Below are 22,559 nucleotides of genomic sequence, written 5' to 3' on the forward strand. Positions count from 1 at the left end.
TAAAGCAATACATGAATGACTTTAGTCTACGTTCATTGACACACCATGGCATCGAACTGTATATAATTCTCAATGTACATCTGTCAAAAACTTTTCAGATTAGGAGCATTGGGATAAACAATGTTTCACTTTTAACTTTCTCCAAAGTAAAATGACTGATTAATTGTTACCAGTTTCCATGTCTGATCCTGGCACAGCTGCTGCTGTTGGCTCCTCCCCAGTCTGCAGCTCATCTTTGCTACCCTCTACAAAACCATTTAATCAAATCAAAGTGTATATTTACTACAGACTAATAACACAAAACAAGTCACATGTTATGTTAATGCTTATTGGTTATCCTTAGAGAAAACAACACCTGATAAACAAGGAAAGTATTCAGTGCAGTGGTGGGATAAAACTAATGTTTCTGGCTACCCTTACGAAAATACTTCAAGTTCATTTTATGAAGAAGTATTATTCGTTTAAATGTATTATAAGTCTAAAAGTAGTGAACTTTAAGTACACAACTAGGTTTCTCATTTGTAATGCATCTGTACTACAAGTGAACTTATAAGTATACTAGTAGTAGTTTACTATTTTAATACAATTAGTATTTTTTTTAGTTTATGAAAGTACACACTGAAGTGTACTCTCAGTAAACTACTAGTTTAGTAGTTTATACTGCAAGTATACTTGCAAGTTTTCTTTAAGTGAACAAACTTATACTTGTTATAGTTCACTATTTATGTATTATTTTTGCACTTGCAGTACACTATTGTGTTCAAATGCAGGTATTATTTTTTTTTTATTAAAACATACCTTTGACTGTACTTTAATTTTAAAGACATTGCATTAGCTTCATGGATTCTTTTTTTATCAACACTTGAATGTTGGTAAGTTTCATAAAGAAAGGCAACATTAGAATTGTAATTTAAAGGACGATTAAATAAAATGATGCAGACAAAATTAAAATGCGTCCCACTGCTTATGACTTGCGTGACGCGGGACAACAAAGCTTCACATTCTTCACAGCTTCACAAAATGCGGGACAGGTGGTCCCCCTTTGATAACAAATTATAAACATTTATAAAAAAATATATAAAAATTTGTTTTTTTTATTTACACACTGTTTTATGTTTGATGATGATCACGTTATAGTATATTTGAGTGAGTGAGCAATCTTCTATCACTTGTTTCAGCTTCTTCTGTGTTTTTATCCGGAGGAGATTCTGTACTAGAAAATGCCAGTACAAGTGCTAACGTATAACGTTAGCCTATGGTAATAACTAGCTAGTTAAACAAATAGGTCTACAGTGAAAGCCAGCCAGATGATGATCTATCTTCAGACTTTAAGGATAAAAAAACTGAATTCTTACCCACTGACTTCTTTCCGAAAAATCCCCCAAAGTCTCGTTTGCTTCATTTTTCTTTAATTTTTTCTTTCCTGCTCGCTGACTGTCTCAGTTGTTAAAGGACAACTCCGGCGCAAAATTAGAATTAGACCAAAGGTTCATTTTGCGCCGGAGTTGTCCTTTAACTCGCACTCTTGCGGTTGACTGTGCTAGCTCCTCCCCTTCCTGCTGCTGCATATTCAACAGAGAGGAAGAAACGGAGTAGCCCATAGGCTACCGATAGCAAAGAAATGTATTCTATAGGCTAGATTATTTTTAAGGTCTATTTTTACAGGCTGTATGCAGTATATGCAAAGCTAAAGCGCAATGAAATAAAGCAACTTATGTTTTCGGGCGTTTACATAGGCTATTGTCCAGTTTCATATTTGCTCAGTGACAGTCATTACATTCGGGGCTAGAACCTGGGCATAATTATCATCTTGACAGAATTAACCCTGCCAGCAAGCGATATAGGCAGCGCTGACCAATGGGTAAGGTCATGTTTGGCCCTTTCCAGAGGCTGGTTTAAAGTTATGCTTGAAAAAATCCCTGTATTTGCTGGTTACTGAAACGCCAAGATAGGTAAAAGTGCCACGAGTTTCTTTTAGTTGATATGCCTCAAAAGACATCTGTCGAGCCTGGTCATTAATAGGGAGGAGCAAACTCTTAGTAAGGTTGATTCTGTAGCCTGAAATCTCTCCAAAGCTAGAGATAATTTCTAATGCCTTAGGAATAGAGGTGCAAGTATCGGAAAGGGACAGTACCAAGTCGTCTGCATATAGAGACACAATTTTTGAGTTTTGCCCCCCCTGACAACACCCATGAGCTCCTCGGCACTCCTAAGTGCAACCGCTAGTGGTTCAATGGCGAGGTCAAACAGAAGTGGGCTCAATGGACAGCCCTGTCTTGTCCCCCTTCCTATAGGAAAATTGTTGGAGATCATTTTATTAGTACGGATGGAGTCCTGCGGTGTAGCATACAGGATCCTTATCCATGAACAAAAAGCCGGTCCAAAACCGAACCTCCCCAGAGTTGCAAAAAGATACTCATACTCAATCCGGTCAAATGCTTTTTGAGCATCGAGGGAGAGCAAAATCTCTGCTGTAGGTGCAGTTTCCGGGGTATAAAGAATATTACAGGGTTCCTGCACACTTTTTAAAGTCAAATTTAAGGCTTTTTAAGACCTTTTTAAGACCTGAAGAAATCAAAATTAATACAGTACATTAGGGGTGTGCAATATTGACAAAAATATATCTCTATATTTTAAACGTTTTGTTGATAATAATTAGATGATATTTTACTGATTTGAGTTTTTGTGCTGGTGCAATGGCCGGTATAGGCCTGTTGTTGACAGCAGACTCACGAAGATATTCATATTTTTTATATTCTATGCAGTGGTCATTTCACAGTAGTGACAGAAATGATTAATTAATGTGCAATATTTGCCACCTTAAATTGATTTCCAGGGGCATTTTCACCTATATATGGACATTTTTTCTAAACTTATTTAGAGTTCTGCATCACCTTTTATGTCAAATACTAACATTCAAATTATTCAAATTAAATTATACAGTAATTATACTTATTTATACAATAATACTCAATTACACAATAATTATACAGTACCACCGTTACCAGTCAAATTAAATCATTCATTCAAAATCCATCTTTGCAGTGCAGAGGTGACACAGAAGCGGCATCAGAAGTGGCATTAATATTTACACTCCATTTACAATTGCATAAATAAAGCTATGAGATAGTTTTTTTAAAATCAATATTAAATATTTAAATATGAAATGATTTCTAATTTTAACGTTTTAATTAAAGGGTACTTTAAATATGAAACTAAAACCGCCACTAGGCGGCAGCAATTCACTGTCTTAATACCGTAAGCGAGTTGAGGGAGTCATTCATTCAACCGATTTGTTCAAACGGCTGATTCATTCGGGAAAGAAGCAAGTGATTGTTCATTGAATCGTTAAAATGACTCGTTCAAAACGCGGATTTCAGTCAAGAAATCATCGCTGTCTATTGCATTGAGACTCGGTTACGGTTTCATTTTGAAATTCTAGTCGGCGAAATAAAGGGAAAACAAACAATATTGACAATATGTTGTCTAAAAAGTAACTCACAATGTTAATTTATTTTTAATTTAACTATTGTATAACATAAATATATCACACTTGTGCACGGGAAAACGGCACTCTTACTGATGTGATATTCTAATATAAGAACATAATATGATATAAATATAAGACAAAAACTAATTTGGGGACATAGGCCTACCTATAACTGCACACATCACGCAGTGAAAGCACGAGAGACAAATGCAATGTCAGCTCACAGTGCCTCCTACATCGTTAAAACAATGATTACAATATCATAGTAGACAACATCGCACACCCCTACGCACATAAAGAATGAACTTACGACTGAACTGACATTTGCCAACTTTCTTCTCTCCTCTCTCGCGTGCAGGAGACAGACGTTATTCTGCCACGAATGTGATGGGAATTGTCACGTGAACAAGCAAATCCACAAAGATAGAATAATATAAAATAATACTACGGGTATTAGATAGTTTTAATTTGGAAAACATTTAGATATGTCTAAGTCGAAGTGTCATTTAAAATGTAAGACCTTTCATAAGTAAAAATAAGACTTTATAAGACTTTTTATGGCCTTATATTTTAAAAATCTAATTTAAGACTTTTTAAGGATCCGCGGGAACCCTGTATTAAAAAGCCTTCGTATGTTGCCAAAAAGCTGCCGCCCAGTAATAAAACCAGTCTGATCTGGATGTATCACTGTATGCATTAAAACGTTTTCTAAGTGAAAATTGTGTTTTACTCATGTGAGGAAACTGCTCGGCTACAGTACTAATAAAAGATGCTGGTCATCAGTCTGTTTTAAATAATAAAATAAAGTAAACGTTTTATTTAAAGAAAATAGAAAACTTTTCTTGCTTTTTGTGGCAAAACAAATGTATAAATGTTTGAACGTTTAAAATCCCTATGCGTCTTATTTTACTCAGACTTTTGAAGTAAAATGTGTAATTTGTTGTTTTGCAACACACACGCACACACACACACACACACACACACACACACACACACACACACACACACACACACGTTATTGTAATGAATATAGCCGGTGTGGTGTAGGGGTAATGGTATTCCTGATTGTCTTGACTCAAATATTCAGACTCAGTTAACATATAGGCTACACTATTGATCAAACAACAAAGATTTTGACACTCAGGGTGTCAACATTACGTAAAACCTGCTTGGGTGAATTTCACCCCCAACAATCAAAGGAAAATACAATCAGCAACAGTTTCCCCCAACAGACTGAAGGAGCAGATACCCAGGATTCAACAAATGTCATAAGATTGATCTGGGGTGTGATATAACCGCCGTAAAACATATTTGACAGTCACTGACCAGTCAGTTTGCCACTGAAAATCAGAAACTTTTTTTTTTGGACACATGGATTCCCTGTCAATCAAAAGTGACAGAACGTGTATAATAATTAGAACCAGTCCGTGTGTTTTTGAGAAATATTTTTATACTGCAAGGCTATTTATTTTATTTTTATTTGCTATTTATATATTATTTTAATGCCATTACCTGTTTTCATACAGAAGTTTCTTAAATAAGTAAATATCACTTTTTTTTTAGTTGAATATTGGAAGTAAAAATGATTCTTCCATACACTAACACTGCACTTATATATGTGTGAATTTCCCACACCAGGAGTAATAATTTATATAGTTCTATTTTATTTAATTTGTTCAAAAAAATGTTCTATGTTCTATGTAAAATGTGCTATTAAAGAAAAGATAGAAAATAAATATTTGTGTTTGCTGTAAAGTGGTTAGAAAAAATGAAATCGGAATCGGCTAAATCGGTATCAACAGGCCAAACTCATGAAAAATCGGGAATCGGCATCGGCCTAGAAAATTGTAATCGGTGCATCTCTAGAAGGAATGAGAGAAAATGAGCTATTGTCATCGTCCTTTAAGGATAAATCAGTCCAAACCTATTTTGGATGAAATGACCAATAGTAGTTAGGAACGTTTAGCGGGAGAGAGTTTCTTCGTTTCCTTCTGACAGTCTAATCTGCATGTTTTATGATGTCAGAATTGGTCATTTTTACTCCAAAGGATGTAAAAAATAGTATTATTGTAACACTCTAAACATCGATAATTAATGCATAACGAGAGGAATATTTCAATACCAAGAAAGTTATGGCTGGAAGATATTAAAGCAGAGAAACATTCTTACACTGGACTATAAGCACTTACAGTGTAACTAACACAACTAGAAAGTTGTAACTCGGCTAATATAAACTGAGGATATTCATACACACAGGAATATATCATATACATTCTGGGATGACTAGACCTTGGAAAAAAGTGTATGTCACTATTCTGTCCTCTTATATTAATGTTGCTTTTATGTTTCTTATTATCAGAATAATTGTTTTTGTGCACTATATAGTTGTTTTACAAATGCTGTATGTTGTCATAAATTAACAGGATCTTTCTCTGTATTTTATCATGTTTAGGTTTGATGATATTTATGGTAATGAAGAAATGAAGAAGTCTGCTGTAAAATTCCTGCTGAATCTCAGTGTTGCTGCAGATGAAAATGTCACAGTTACAGGAACAAGATTCTCTACTCTGCTGTCGTCTGTGTGCAGTTACAAAACCTTCCCTTTTAATCAAGAGAGGGGTTATTATAATCCTTATTATCAGTGTGATTTCCTGCTGGATCTTTACTCACATGTGAAGAACTATGAGACTCAAACAGGCAGGAGTTTCCTTCCAGCATTACAGTCAGTTTTCCAGTCACCTGATGTCTGGATCATAGATCTCTCACAGAGAAAGACCTCCGTCCTCCTGGAAGTGCTGAAACTCCAGACAGAGAAGAAACCAGTAGATCTGAGAGGATGTTCAGAGGAAGAGAGTGAAATGAAGAGTTTCCTTCAGTGTCTGTCCTACATCTCACAGCTGAGGTAAGATATTGAACAGCCTTTTACTCAACATGTTTAAAAAAGCTGGAGTAGGTCTTTGTGTATTATTATGGATCATTAAAAAAATATTTTGTATTTACCTTTGAATGCAGAAATGTGTAAAATTGATTTAAAAACAAACTGTTATTCTAAGGGTCACAGAGAAGCTGGAACATAGTCAGGAAAATTAAACTGACTGGTTCTAATTATTATACACGTTCTGTCACTTTTGATTGATTTATGACTCATGATTGACAGGGAATCCTTGTGTCCAAAAAAAAAGTTTCTGATTTTCAGTGGCAAACTGACTGGTCAGTGACTGTCAAATATGTTTTACGGCGGTTATATCACACCCCAGATCAATCTTATGACATTTGTTGAATCCTGGGTATCTGCTCCTTCAGTCTGTTGGGGAAACTGTTGCTGATTGTATTTTCCTTTGATTGTTGGGGGTGAAATTCACCCAAGCAGGTTTTACGTAATGTTGACACCCTGAGTGTCAAAATCTTTGTTGTTTGATCAATAGTGTAGCCTATATGTTAACTGAGTCTGAATATTTGAGTCAAGACAATCAGGAATACCATTACCCCTACACCACACCGGCTATATTCATTACAATAACGTGTGTGCGTGCGTGCGTGCGTGCGTGCGTGCGTGCGTGCGTACACTATGTGTAGACCTGTGTGTGTGTGTGTGTGTGTGTGTGTGTGTTGCGTGTGTTGCAAAACAACAAATTTAGTTAACTATTGAAATTTACGATATGCTAAAACATTTTGGTAATCTACTGATGAGAACAAAAACTGTTTTCATTAAAAAAAGGAGAACAAAATATTAAGACAAAAAACAACGTCTGTTTTCTGGATCAACCCTAAAAGACAGATGCCTAAAACACTGGTGTCAAAGTATTGGTGTGGACAGAATTTAATAAAAGGCATGAATCATCTCACTAAATGTAAAGCGTGTCATCGATTAGTGGAAAAATATCATTTTACATACTGTATCGACATAAACTTTCACAATAGACCAGGAGAGAGGATTTCTGTATTCTTTATGGCTAATTGTCTCTTTTCCTTACACACTTTCGTAATAAATTGACCTCTTGAATTTACTTTTGTGCAAACATAATTCCTGTATAACGATTATGTTTGAATTTTATTCATAGTCTTTACAAGGACATGTAACTTTATAGTCCTTAATGTGTTAACTTTATTTGAGTCACAGAAGATGGTGATAACAATTGAAAACAAACTATAATCTTTAATGTTACGCGGAACGTTGAAATAATATTATATTTCGTTTTTTAACATCCGCAGAATAGTTTAAGTTACTTCACTAGATTTAGTCATCTTGCTGAGATGACACTGTTCACATTTGTTTGTTTGTTGGTCTGTGTTTTGCTTTAGCTGAAGACAAAACGATGTAAGTTCATGCTATTCCACACATGGGAAAACGTGTGTGATGAACACAGGCCTTTCATTTAAGAGGCTTTTTAAATATATGACTGAACTTTCTCTTTCTGACAAACCAGTATTTCATATTATATTATATTATATTATGCAAAAAGGTATTTTGCAAAACCATATTTACAAACGTGTAACGAACTTACAAATTCACATCATTTGAGTTTTCTATATTCTGTATGCATCATAAACGATGTTTGTACGGCGTAACTTATTTTCTTAGTGATTCTGGGTCTTGAATTTACATGGTGATTTCTGCAAACGTCATTTTTTTATTTTATCTTCTGGTTTTTACCAGAATGAGGAACTTTGTTTACCAGCCTCAAACTTTAATGAACGTGCAGCTCTCAGTGCAATAGTCAGATGTGATTCAGTTGTAACAGATTAAGTGTAAAACAGCAAAACTTACTTTTCGTGTTGATGCTTTGTGTAATCCGAAATCATAGATAGCTGTAAAGTTGCACTAAAAGAAATATCAATTTAGTCAAACACTCTCAAGCTGAAATACTATCAATTCTTAATTTGCATTTATTCCTTTAAACACTGAATGTTGACAGTTCTCAAAGAAGAGTCCAACAAACTAAATAGTGCTATCTGAATAAGACGAATAACACTAGTGGAGTGATAAAAACATCACTTACAAAACAACATTTACAAACTTTCACAATTGCTCACGAATGGATTTTGTGTATTTATTATAAATGTTACTTTTCAGTGTATGCTGTGCCCTCTTTTCTTACTGATTTGGTCTTTTGAATTGTACAGGTGTTTTGGACACACATATACAGTAACTCCTGTATAAAGATTATGTTTGAAATGATTCAAGAGTGTGAAACTTTGCATCACAGCTGTGTGACAAAATACCCCTGACAAAATATGTTGGCGTGTAAAAATACACACAAAGAGTTTAGCACAACTATTTACACACACGCGCACACACACACACACACGCACACACTCTCTCTCTCTCTCTCTCTCTCTCACACACACACATATATATCTAACCATATATTGTGTCGCTTTGATAGAATGGGATAAGATGGTAATAGTCGAAACATCCTAAGCTCATCTCTTTCATTTTGTGCTGGATGTTGAAGTGCTAGTGACTTCATGATATTTTCTAGCATGAAGCTTTGACTGGATCACTCAACACAAAGTTTTGTGTTCTGACCTCACAACGATTACACTAAGCTTAGATTTCTTGAGTATTGCATGTTTGCACTGTACGCGAAACTTAGGAATCAACATGTGTCCCTTGTGGTTGTTACACACCTCAGCTATAATTTGAAATGTAGGTTTGTCAAAAGAAAAAAAGGTTCAGTCATTCATTTAAAAAGTTTTCTATTTTCAAAAATTTTTATTGGGTTTTAAATTGTAAACGTATACAATGATTAACAAGTCCCCAAACAATAACCCTAACAGACACAATACAATTACAATAAATTATATTTACATTTAGTCATTTAGCAGACGCTTTTATCCAAAACGACTTACAACTGAGGACTAAAGCAAGCGAGTCATCGTGAAGAGGCAAGAATAATGCAAGAAGTGCTCAAAATACAAAGTTCAGGCATAGAGTAGCAAAAACCAGACAAGGGAAGATTTAAAGGAGAAGAAAAGTTTTTTTTACATTTTTTTTTTTTATGTTAAGTTCTCACGGAAGAGATGAGTTTTCAGTTGTTTTTTGAATGCTGTCAGGGTTTCTGCATTACAGACGAGGGTGGGGAGATCATTCCACCAGCATGGAACCGTGAATGAGAATGTTCTGGAGAGTGATTTATATTAAATATTACTCCCAGATTTCTGACCGACCTTGATGGGGTGATTGAAGATGTATCTAGCTGGATAGTGAAGTCAAGCTGTAGAGACGGATTGGCAGGGAGGACGAGAAGCTCAGTCTTTGCCAGGTTGAGCTGCAGGTGATGTTCCTTCATCCATGCCGAGATGTCCGCCAGACAGCTTGAAATACGTGCAGCTACTGTGGGATCATCTGGTTGAAATTAGAGGTAGAGCTGGGTGTCATCAGCATAGCAATGGTAAGAGAAACCATGTGCCTGATACCTGAAATAATGCGAACTGGGGATATTATACTCATTTACCAGCCGCTCAAATGCCATGAACACACCATCCTTAAAAAGACCCTTCACCCATTTCAGACCATTCCTGAACCATGACTTAAATGCTGTATCCATGAGTGAGGGTGGAAAGAGTGCGTTGGCCGAGATTGGGAGAGAGGGCATAGCCTGTCTATGTTTAAAGTGGGTCCTGAATTGCGACCAAATTCGAAGTGAGCCCCTCACAATAAGATTATTTGTAAGGTGCTGCTTGCTGAGTGGCAATGGCCACATACTAAAGAAGGTAGGGACACCGGATGTTGTTCCATTTCAACCCATACAGGTCCACCCCCCTCATAAAACGCAGAGACCCAGTATATTAGTTAATAAATATTAGCTGCCCAGTAATATTGTAAAAAATGTGGTAGTGCTAAGCAGTAGGGATGCACCGATACCACTTTTTTCAGAATCGATCCGATACCAAAAATTCTGAGTATCGACCGATGCCGATGCCGATACCAACAGTTTTTTTTTAAATTAAGTAGAATTTATATAACTCTCTGTGTGTTGAACTGATAATCACTCTTTTGTGTGTTAAACACAATCTACTTAATACAGACAACTTCATTATAAAGAAAAACAAATCCAAAAAATATATGATCATAATCTATGACAAAAATGCTTTTATAAACTAGATTAGTGGATAATTCAGCAGTAAAATTTAGTCACAAGTCCACAATAATTGTATAAAATCTGAACCTTTAGTGACAAAAACAAATAAGAGACAATAAGTGTAACACTAAATCTGGTAAAACGTTACACATTGCTCTTTGTATTGTAATATACATTCATGAAAAACAAGATAACAAAAATCAAAAAGATACATTATTTTATATATAGCTATAGGCTACTATACAATTGAGACATGTCTTAAATGTATAGCACACCTGTTCAATGAGGCAGCAACATATGATAGATAGGAAAGAACAAGAAAGGCCATTAATAATCTTTCATTGCGTCACTGTGTTATGATATGAAAGGCTGCAAATACAGTGCGGCACAAAGCGTTTATGCGCATCCCCGAGCACAGAATGATGCGCTTGAAGCAACATGAAGTCACAGCGCGTCGAGTCCGCATTGAAAAGTTCAAAGCACAAACGAAAGACATATTGATTCGTAGTGTATTATACAGTATCTATCTATGCAATAGTTTATTGAGCCTTTTCTTTTAACATTTTAAATTTTAGTTACTGTGCGCGTGAAGAACAATTATAGTGGACTCCACTCTAGTGTTGTGATCTAACAAGACACCCGGTAGAAACATGATTAAGTCACAGCAATAAAGTCCAACAAGATAAAGTTGTTTTATGCGAAACCATATACCTTTATCTACAGATCAAGTATAATAATAGTAACATTGAATCATCTTGGAGAGGGTTTCAAAGTTTGCGTGGTCTGAATTTAATGACTTAAATGTTAATTTCTATCTCACATTATACTATAATGGCTTCAGAACACTTGTAATATAGTGCATGAAAACTGCTTAATAATGTTTTTGGTGCTTTTGTGGGGTTTAACAATAACACAGAATAGTATACGCACAATATCGAATTTGGATCGGCCTCGACTGATCGATACCCGATCCGGCAAAAATGGCAGTATCGGAGCCGATACCGATGCTGAGTATTGGATCGGTGCATCCCTACTAAGCAGGGGCGTTTCCAGCATTGAAGGACATCCGGGGCTTAGCCCAGACCGTTTTATGTAAATACAGGGACACGCCCACTTATTCATATTTACTACCACAGAAGTATAGCCCGAACCTTGTGCAGTGTTTACGTCATTTTATAACTGCCCAGGAACGAGCATGTGGAGAGTCAGTGGCTACAGTTCATATTTAGCCTACTACCAAAACGTGTGTTGTGTACACTCAGCGCAACTACTAGTTAGGTCTACTAACTAACGTTAGGTCTCCACTGTCAATTGTTTTGAAATATGTGAAATGTTTGTCGTTGATATTGTAGTTGTCATAAATGGACCAATATTATCAATAGCCTTGGTGTAATACTGCAGTCCTTTATCAATATGTTTATGTGTTGGGCTAACGCAAACCATGACTGATTGGGTGTTTACCACTAAACTTTAGGCTATGGTCTAACATAAATCAAATTGACCAATCACCGCAGATTACTGTCACGCAAAGGAGGGGTTTGGGAAAATTTATCTTTGAACGATTCATAAGGGAGTCGCTGAGCAAATCAGGTAAACATAAATGCATATATTATAAGGCAACAAAAGTGTTTTTTGTCATTGCATGCATGTACAACTGTTGTTGGGGACTCCCAAAACAATATTAGGAACATTTTAAATGCCATAATAGGGGCCCTTTAATATAAATAATTTTTATTTTTTTGACATAAATAGTCAAAATTATGTATGAGCTCCTAAGTTAAAGCAATACATGAATGACTTTAGTCTACGTTCATTGACACACCATGGCATCGAACTGTATATACTTCTCAATGTACATCTGTCAAAAACTTTTCAGATTAGGAGCATTGGGATAAACAATGTTTCACTTTTAACTTTCTCCAAAGTAAAATGACTGATTAATTGTTACCAGTTTCCATGTCTGATCCTGGCACAGCTGCTGCTGCTGGCTCCTCCCCAGTCTGCAGCTCATCTTTGCTACCCTCTACAAAACCATTTCATCAAATCAAAGTGTATATTTACTACAGACTAATAACACAAAACAAGTCACATGTTATGTTAATGCTTATTGGTTATCCTTAGAGAAAACAACACCTGATAAACAAGGAAAGTATTCAGTGCAGTGGTGGGATAAAACTAATGTTTCTGGCTACCCTTACGGAAATACTTCAAGTTCATTTTATGAAGAAGTATTATTCGTTTAAATGTATTATAAGTGTAAAAGTAGTGAACTTTAAGTACACAACTAGGTTTCTCATTTGTAATGCATCTGTACTACAAGTGAACTTATAAGTATACTAGTAGTAGTTTACTATTTTAATACAATTAGTATTTTTTTTAGTTTATGAAAGTACACACTGAAGTGTACTCTCAGTAAACTACTAGTTTAGTAGTTTATACTGCAAGTATACTTGCAAGTTTTCTTTAAGTGAACAAACTTATACTTGTTATAGTTCACTATTTATGTATTATTTTTGCACTTGCAGTACACTATTGTGTTCAAATGCAGGTATTATTTCTTATTAAAAAATACCTTTGACTGTACTTTAATTTTAAAGACATTGCATTAGCTTCATGGATTCTTTTTTTATCAACACTTGAATGTTGGTAAGTTTCATAAAGAAAGGCAACATTAGAATTGTAATTTAAAGGACGATTAAATAAAATGATGCAGACAAAATTAAAATGCGTCCCACTGCTTATGACTTGCGTGACGCGGGACAACAAAGCTTCACATTCTTCACAGCTTCACAAAATGCGGGACAGGTGGTCCCCCTTTGATAACACAAATTATAAACATTTATAAAAAAAAATATAAAAATTTGTTTTTTTGATTTACACACTGTTTTATGTTTGATGATGATCACGTTATTGTATATTTGAGTGAGTGAGCAATCTTCTATCACTTGTTTCAGCTTCTTCTGTGTTTTTATCCGGAGGAGATTCTGTACTAGAAAATGCCAGTACAAGTGCTAACGTATAACGTTAGCCTATGGTAATAACTATGGGATGATTATAGTATCAAAATGATTAACACGTGCAAGCACACTTATCAATGAACTTGATACAGATACATTTTGCAGAAATGTTTTATCCATGCCTTTCAACTTGCGTGTGCAAAATTCAAAATTGAATGAATGTGAAGCAATTTGTACAAATAGAGACATTTTTGTGAATACAAATGTTTTCCTTTGTATTAGTGAATCATAATTTGCACATGCAACACAGAAGATGTGCATGTGTGGATCAGGTGACGCGCGTGCATTCATTGACTCGTTTCTGAGTTGATCTCATTTGATTCATTTGGATTTTGAGACTTTCTTTTCGCGGTTTTTAAGCATTTCACAACCCACACACAAACAACTACAAATGAATAGGCCTGGTGCTAATTATTAATGTGTGGACAACTACCCATCTATTTGACAAATTCACAAATGTGCGTTGCTACATTTAAACTAATACAATACAACTTGTGTGTGCAAAATCCAAAATCACATGAATGTGCAGCATTTTGTACAAATAGAGACATAGTTGTTAATACAAAACCTCAATTTTGTATTAATGTAGGCCAGAATTTGTGCATGCAACAAGTAAGATGTGCATTTGTGGATCAGGTGACACGCGTGCATTCATTGACTCGTTTCTGAGTCGATCCTATTTGATTCATTTGGATTTTGAGACTTTCATTTCGCGGGTTTCGCCTTGCACGATCCACACACACTGTCTGAGAAAACCTGCTACCACTAGATGGCAGTATTCTGCTAAAACAGACAACGGCAGCGTAATCAAGCGTTCTTCCGCATTTAAGACGCTTAATGAGAGTGATATTGAAGCACCAAATTTAATACACAATAATATAGGCCTACCCTATTAATAAAGCATACTTTGTAGAGGCAAACATTACATCAGATTATGAACAACACCCATAGAAAACCATTATAAAACGCTTCACGTGCAATCGCGCGTTGCATGTTCAGGAAGGTGTATTGGCTACTGAGTTTAAATATCACCGTCTTACTGCATTGACGTTAAGCTTTTTCTTTATAATATGCTCTATGAGAGGAAAACTATATAGCCTGCAGACAAGAGACTACATGAACGCAACGCACGGCGTTTCAAGTTAATACAATTTTCCTTCCCGAGCCTGTTAAAAAGAAAAAGCTTAACATGAAATTCTGCAGTTGCGTTTAATGGGAGAGCAACCGGTCCGAGAGCGCAGTGAAGTAAGTTTTAGGTTTGACATTCGCCACATTTTCTAAAGGGACCCTCTGCAAATTCCACTCACAGTCAAAAAAATATAGACCTCCAGTCATTCATTCAAATGAACATACTTCCAAGGTTATATTATAACCTTGCTTGGAAGTCTATTGGGCAGACTGACTTAGCCTACTGTTACTGTATGTCCAGCCAATATCTCGATTGAACAGTAGCCTACAATTTTTTAAATTACTGTAAATTGTTTTTCTATTCATGTTACAAAGGTTGTAGTACGTTCCTAGTGATAAGTCAGGTGAAATTTTACATTATTCACCTGTAGTAAGTCACCAAAAACCTGTGTGGTTAATTACAGTAATTTTTATATAAAATAATAATTGTTTACTGTAAATAGGCTACATGAAGGGAGGTATTGGGACAATTTCACCTGTAGTAAGCCAGTCTAGTCACTAGCAACATACTACAACCATTTTCAATATGAAAAAAACCCTTTTGGTGAATTACAGTATTTTTCTGCAGAATACAGGCTACATGAAGGGAAATATTGTCCAAATTGTACTTGTAAGTCAGTCAGTCTTACAGAAACCTTCTACGAGCTTTGGAATTTGAAAATGTCTGTTATTAAATTTTAAAAGTAATTTGAATTAAAACAAATTATACGTTTTAACCACTGATCTAGAATGACATTATATAGATCAGTGGTTTTAACGCAGTTAGTGGAATTGGCAGACGTTCCCACACACACACACACACGTTATTGTAATGAATATAGCCAGTGTGGTGTAGGGGTAATGGTATTCCTGATTGTCTTGACTCAAATATTCAGACTCAGTTAACATATAGGCTACACTATTGATCAAACAACAAAGATTTTGACACTCAGGGTGTCAACATTACGTAAAACCTGCTTGGGTGAATTTCACCCCCAACAATCAAAGGAAAATACAATCAGCAACAGTTTCCCCAACAGACTGAAGGAGCAGATACCCAGGATTCAACAAATGTCATAAGATTGATCTGGGGTGTGATATAACCGCCGTAAAACATATTTGACAGTCACTGACCAGTCAGTTTGGCACTGTAAATCAGAAACTTTTTTTTTTGGACACAAGGATTCCCTGTCAATCAAAAGTGACAGAACGTGTATAATAATTAGAACCAGTCCGTGTGTTTTTGAGAAATATTTTTATACTGCAAGGCTATTTATTTTATTTTTATTTGCTATTTATATATTATTTTATTGCCATTGCCTGTTTTCATACAGAAATTTCTTAAGTAAATATATCACTTTTTTTTTAGTTGAATATTGGAAGTGAAAATGATTCTTCCATACACTAACACTGCACTTATATATGTGTGAATTTCCCACACCAGGAGTAATAATTTATATAGTTCTATTTTATTTAATTTGTTCAAAAAAAATTCTATGTTCTATGTAAAATGTGCTATTAAAGAAAAGATAGAAAATAAATATTTGTGTTTGCTGTAAAGTGGTTAGGAAAAATGAAATCGGAATCGGCTAAATCGGTATCAGCAGGCCAAACTCATGAAAAATCGGGAAACGGCATCGGCCTAAAAAATTGTAATCGGTGCATCTCTAGAAGGAATGAGAGAAAATGATCTATTGTCATCGTCCTTTAAGGATAAATCAGTCCACACCTATTTTGGATGAAATGACCAATAGTAGTTAGGAACGTTTAGCGGGAGAGAGTTTATTCGTTTCCTTCTGACAGTCTAATCTGCATGTTTAATGATGTCAGAATTGGTAATTTTTACTCCAAAGGATGTAAAAAATAGTATTATACATTTTATTGTAACACTCTAAACATCGATAATTAAGGCGTAACGAGAGGAATATTTCAATACCAAGAAAGTTATGGCTGGAAGATATTAAAGCAGAGAAACATTCTTACACTGGACTATAAGCACTTACAGTGTAACTAACACAACTAGAAAGTTGTAACTCGGCTAATATAAGCTGAGGATATTCATACACACAGGAATATATCATATACATTCTGGGATGACTAGACCTTGGAAAAAGTGTATGTCACTATTCTGTCCTCTTATATTAATGTTGCTTTTATGTTTCTTATTATCAGAATAATTGTTTTTGTGCACTATGTAGTTGTTTTACAAATGCTGTACGTTGTCATAAATTAACAGGATCTTTCTCTGTATTTTATCAGGTTTAGGTTCTATTATATTTATGGTAATGAAGAAAAGAAGAAGTCTGCTATAAAATTCCTGCTGAATCTCAGTGTTGCTGCAGATGAAAATGTCACAGTTACAGGAACAAGATTCTCTACTCTGCTGTTGTCTGTGTGCAGTTACAAAACCTTCCCTTTTAATCAAGAGTGGGGTCATTATAATCCTTATTATCAGTGTGATTTCCTGCTGGATCTTTACTCACATGTGAAGAACTATGAGACTCAAACAGGCAGGAGTTTCCTTCCAGCATTACAGTCAGTTTTCCAGTCACCTGATGTCTGGATCATAGATCTCTCACAGAGAAAGACCTCCGTCCTCCTGGAAGTGCTGAAACTCCAGACAGAGAAGAAACCAGTATATCTGAGAGGATGTTCAGAGGAAGAGAGTGAAATGAAGAGTTTCCTTCAGTGTCTGTCCTACATCTCACAGCTGGGGTAAGATATTGAACAGCCTTTTGCTCAACATGTTTAAAAAAGCTGGAGTAGATATTTGTGTACTATTATGGATCATTAAAATATATATATTTTGTATTTACCTTTGGATGAAGAAATGTGTAAATTGATTAAAAGAAAACATTATTCTAAGTGTCACAGAGAAGCTGGAACATAGTCAGGGAAATTAAACTGACTGGTTCTAATTATTATACACGTTCTGTCACTTTTGATTGATTTATGACTCATGATTGACAGGGAATCCTTGTGTCCAAAAAAAAAAGTTTCTGATTTACAGTGCCAAACTGACTGGTCAGTGGCTGTCAAATATGTTTTACGGCGGTTATATCACACCCCAGATCAATCTTATGACATTTGTTGAATCCTGGGTATCTGCTCCTTCAGTCTGTTGGGGAAACTGTTGCTGATTGTATTTTCCTTTGATTGTTGGGGGTGAAATTCACCCAAGCAGGTTTTACGTAATGTTGACACCCTGAGTGTCAAAATCTTTGTTGTTTGATCAATAGTGTAGCCTATATGTTAACTGAGTCTGAATATTTGAGTCAAGACAATCAGGAATACCATTACCCCTACACCACACTGGCTATATTCATTACAATAACGTGTGTGTGTGTTTGTGTGTGTGTGTACACTATGTGTAGACCTGTGTGCGTGTGTGTTGCAAAACAACAAATTTAGTTAACTATTGAAATTTACGATATGCTAAAACATTTTGGTAATCTGCTGATGAGAACAAAAACTGTTTTCATTAAAAAAAGGAGAACAAAATATTAAGACAAAAAACAACGTCTGTTTTCTGGATCAACCCTAAAAGACAGACGCCTAAAACACTGGTGTCAAAGTATTGGTGTGGACAGAATTTAATAAAAGGCATGAATCATCTCACTAAATGTAAAGCGTGTCATCGATTAGTGGAAAAATATCATTTTACATACTGTATCGACATAAACTTTCACAATAGAGCAGGAGAGAGGATTTCTGTATTCTTTATGGCTAATTGTCTCTTTTCCTTACACACTTTCGTAATAAATTGACCTCTTGAATTTACTTTTGTGCAAACATAATTCCTGTATAACGATTATATTTGAATTTTATTCATAGTCTTTACAAGGACATGTAGCTTTATAGTTCTTAATGTGTTAACTTTATTTGAGTCACAGAACATGGTGATAACAATTGAAAACAAACTATAATCTTTAATGTTACGCGGGACGTTGAAATAATATTATATTAAGTTGTTTAACATCCGCAGAATAGTTTAAATATAATATAATATGAAATACTGGTTTGTCAGAAAGAGAAAGTTCAGTCATATATTTAAAAAGCCTCTTAAATGAAAGGCCTGAGCAAGATGGCTAAATCTAGTGAAGTAATAAAAAGTCATTTGCAAAACCATATTTACAAACATGTAACAAACTTACAAATTCACATCATTTGAGCTTTCTATATTCTGTATGCATCATAAATTATATTTGTACGGCGTAACTTATTTTCTTAGTGATTTGAGGTCTTGAATTTACATGGTGATTTCTGCACACGTCATTTTTTTATTTTATCTTCTGGTTTTTACCAGAATGAGGAACTTTGTTTACCAGCCTCAAACTTTAACTAGAAAAAGTTCGTCGAGACAAACTTTAAGTTGGCTTGTGAAAGTTTGGACCAGAAAGTTTAAAGAAGTTTAAAGTAGTTTGAAGTTTACATTAGTTTAATATGTAAATTAGTTTAAAGTGTAAATTAGTTTGAAGTTTAAAGTAATTTGAAGTTTAAATTAGTTTATAGTTTTAATTAGTTTAAAGTTTAAATAAGTTTAAATTAGTTTAAAGTTAAAAGTATTTAGAAGTTTAAATTAGTTTAAAGTTTAAAGTAGTTTGAAGTAGGTTGAAGTTTAAATTAGTTTATAGTTTAAATTAGTTTAAAGTTGAAATTTAGTTTGAATTTTAAAGCAGTTTGAAGTTTATATTAGTTGCTAGGGTGTTCTGGGTGGTTGCTAGGCAGTTGCTAGGGTGTTCTAGGGTATTTTGTGTGGTTGCTATGGTGTTGCTAGGGTGATTTAAGGTATTTTGGGTGGTTGCCAGGGTGTATAGTTTATATTAGTTGCTAGGGTGTTCTGGGTGGTTGCTAGGCAGTTGCTAGGGTGTTCTAGGGTATTTTGGGTGGTTGCTATGGTGTTGCTAGGGTGATTTAAGGTATTTTGGGTGGTTGCCAGGGTGTTCTGGGTTGTAGCTAGGCAGTTGCTATGGTGTATTGGGTGGTTGCTATGGTGTTGCTAGGGTGTTCTAGGCTTTTTTGGGTGGTTGCTATGGTGTTGCTAGGATGTTTAAAGGCACTTTTGGGGGTTGCTAGGGTGTTCTGGTGGTTGCTAGGGCGTTGCTAGGGTGTTCTAGGGTATTTTGGGTGGTTGCTATGGTGTTGCTAGGGTGATTTAAGGTATTTTGGGTGGTTGCTAGGGTGTTCTGGGTGGTTGCTAGGCAGTTGCTAGGGTGATTTAAGGTATTTTGGTTGGTTGCTAGGGTGTTCTGGTGGTTGCTAGGGCGTTGCCAGGGTGTTCCAGGGTATTTTGGGTGGTTGTTATGGTGTTGCTAGGGTGATTTAAGGTATTTTGGGTGGTTGCTAGGGTGTTCTGGTGGTTGCTAGGGCGTTGCTAGGGTGTTCTAGGGTACTTTGGGTGGTTGCTATGGTGTTGCTAGGGTGATTTAAGGTATTTTGGGTGGTTGCTAGGGTGTTCTGGGTGGTTGCTAGGCAGTTGCTAGGGTGATTTAAGGTATTTTGGTTATTAGTTAGTAATAAATAATAATAAAGATAGTAAAGGATTACTTTTTGAGAAAGAAAGAAAGATTAGTTAAGAAAAGAAAGAAAGAACAAAAGAAATAATAGAAAGAAGTAAAGAAAGATTAGTTAGAATGAAAGATAGAAGGATTAGTCAGAAAAAAAGAAAGATGGATTTGTTAGAAAGAAAGATAGATAGAAAGATGGATAGATTAGTTAGAAAGAAAGAAAGAAAGAAAGAAACAATGATTAGTTAGAAAGAAAGAAAGAATGATTAGTTAGAAAATATACTTGAGAAAGAAAGAAAGATTAAATAGAAAGAAAGAAAGATTAGTTAGAAAGAAAGATAGATTAGCTAGAAAGAAAGAAAGACTAGTTAGAAAGAAAGATAGAAAAAAAGATTAGTTAGAAAGAAAGAAAGAAAGATTAGTTAGAAAGAGAAAGAAAGATGGATTAGTTAGAAAGAAGATGGATTAGTTAGAAAGAAAGAAAGATTAGTTAGAAACAAAGAAAGATTAGTTAGAAAGAAATATAGATTAGAAAGAAAGATTAGTTAGAAAGAAAGATAGATTAGTTAGAAAGAAAGAAAGATTAGTTAGAAAGAAAGAAAGAAAGAAAGAAAGAAGAAAGATTAGAAAGAAAGAAAGAAAGAAAGAAAGAAAGAAAGAAGAAAGATTAGTTAGAAAGAAAGAAAGAAAGAAGAAAGATTAGTTAGAAAGAAAGAAAGAAAGAAAGAAAGAAAGAAGAAAGATTAGTTAGAAAGAAAGAAAGAAGAAAGATTAGTTAGAAAGAAAGAAGAAAGATTAGTTAGAAAGAAAGAAAGAAAGAAAGATTAGTTAGAAAGAAAGAAAGAAGAAATATCAGTTAGAAAGAAAGAAAGAAAGAAAGAAAGAAATATTAGTTAGAAAGAAAGAAAGAAAGAAAGAAAGAAAGAAAGAAAGAAGAAAGATTAGTTAGAAAGAAAGAAGAAAGATTAGCTAGAAAGAAAGAAAGAAAGAAGAAAGATTAGTTAGAAAGAAAGAAAGAAAGAAAGAAGAAAGATTAGTTAGAAAGAAAGAAAGAAAAAGAAAGAAAGAAAGAAAGAAAGAAAGAAGAAAGATTAGTTAGAAAGAAAGAAAGAAAGAAAGAAAGAAAGAAAGAAAAAAGAAAGATTAGTTAGAAAGAAAGAAAGAAAGAAAGAAAGAAAGAAAAAAGAAAGATTAGTTAGAAAGAAAGAAAGAAAGAAGAAAGATTAGTTAGAAAGAAAGAAAGAAAGAAAGAAGAAAGATTAGTAAGAAAGAAAGAAAGAAAGAAAGAAGAAAGATTAGTAAGAAAGAAAGAAAGAAAGAAAGAAAGAAGAAAGATTAGTTAGAAAGAAAGAAGAAAGATTAGTTAGAAAGAAAGAAAGAAAGAAAGAAAGAAGAAAGAATAGTTAGAAAGAAAGAAAGAAAGAAGAAAGATTAGTTAGAAAGAAAGAAAGAAAGAAAGAAGAAAGATTAGTTAGAAAGAAAGAAAGAAAGAAAGAAAGAAAGAAAGAAAGAAAGAAGAAAGATTAGTTAGAAAGAAAGAAAGAAAGAAAGAAAGAAAGAAAGAAAGAAAGAAGTAAGATTAGTTAGAAAGAAAGAAAGAAGAAAGATTAGTTAGAAAGAAAGAAAGAAAGATTAGTTAGAAAGAAAGAAGAAAGATTAGTAAGAAAGAAAGAAAGAAAGAAGAAAGAATAGTTAGAAAGAAAGAAAGAAAGAAAGAAGAAAGATTAGTTAGAAAGAAAGAAAGAAAGAAAGAAAGAAAGAAAGAAAGAAAGAAAGAAAGAAAGAAAGAAAGAAGTAAGATTAGTTAGAAAGAAAGAAAGAAGAAAGATTAGTTAGAAAGAAAGAAAGAAAGATTAGTTAGAAAGAAAGAAGAAAGATTAGTAAGAAAGAAAGAAAGAAAGAAGAAAGAATAGTTAGAAAGAAAGAAAGAAAGAAAGAAAGAAGAAAGATTAGTTAGAAAGAAAGAAAGAAAGAAAGAAAGAAGAAAGATTAGTTAGAAAGAAAGAAAGAAAGAATTAGTTAGAAAGAAAGATTAGTTAGAAAGACAGAAAGAAAGAAAGAAAGAAAGAAAGAAAGAAGAAAGAATAGTTAGAAAGAAAGAAAGAAGAAAGATTAGTTAGAAAGAAAGAAAGAAAAAGAAAGAAAGAAAGAAAGAAAGAAAGAAGAAAGATTAGTTAGAAAGAAAGAAAGAAAGAAAGAAAGAAAGAAAGAAAGAAAGAAAGAAAAAAGAAAGATTAGTTAGAAAGAAAGAAAGAAAGAAGAAAGATTAGTTAGAAAGAAAGAAAGAAAGAAA

The 22,559-nt window shown here is 34.3% G+C and overlaps 1 protein-coding gene across 1 annotated transcript in view; it reads left to right on the top strand.

Annotated features, from left to right (window-relative positions):
- The window catches only part of LOC143722444 (uncharacterized), a 79,401-nt gene that overhangs the window by 7,994 nt on the left and 48,848 nt on the right, over window positions 1-22,559 (top strand). The window contains exons 2-3 of the mRNA XM_077213845.1: window positions 5,943-6,392; window positions 17,019-17,474. Of these exons, the coding sequence (XP_077069960.1) occupies window positions 5,943-6,392; window positions 17,019-17,474 (906 nt within the window). The remainder of the gene's footprint in view (window positions 1-5,942; window positions 6,393-17,018; window positions 17,475-22,559) is intronic.

Source organism: Siphateles boraxobius, unplaced genomic scaffold, assembly GCF_051911475.1.
Source record: "Siphateles boraxobius isolate OS27281-9 unplaced genomic scaffold, OSU_SipBor_1 66, whole genome shotgun sequence".
In the NCBI taxonomy this organism is placed as follows: Eukaryota; Metazoa; Chordata; class Actinopteri; order Cypriniformes; family Leuciscidae; genus Siphateles; species Siphateles boraxobius.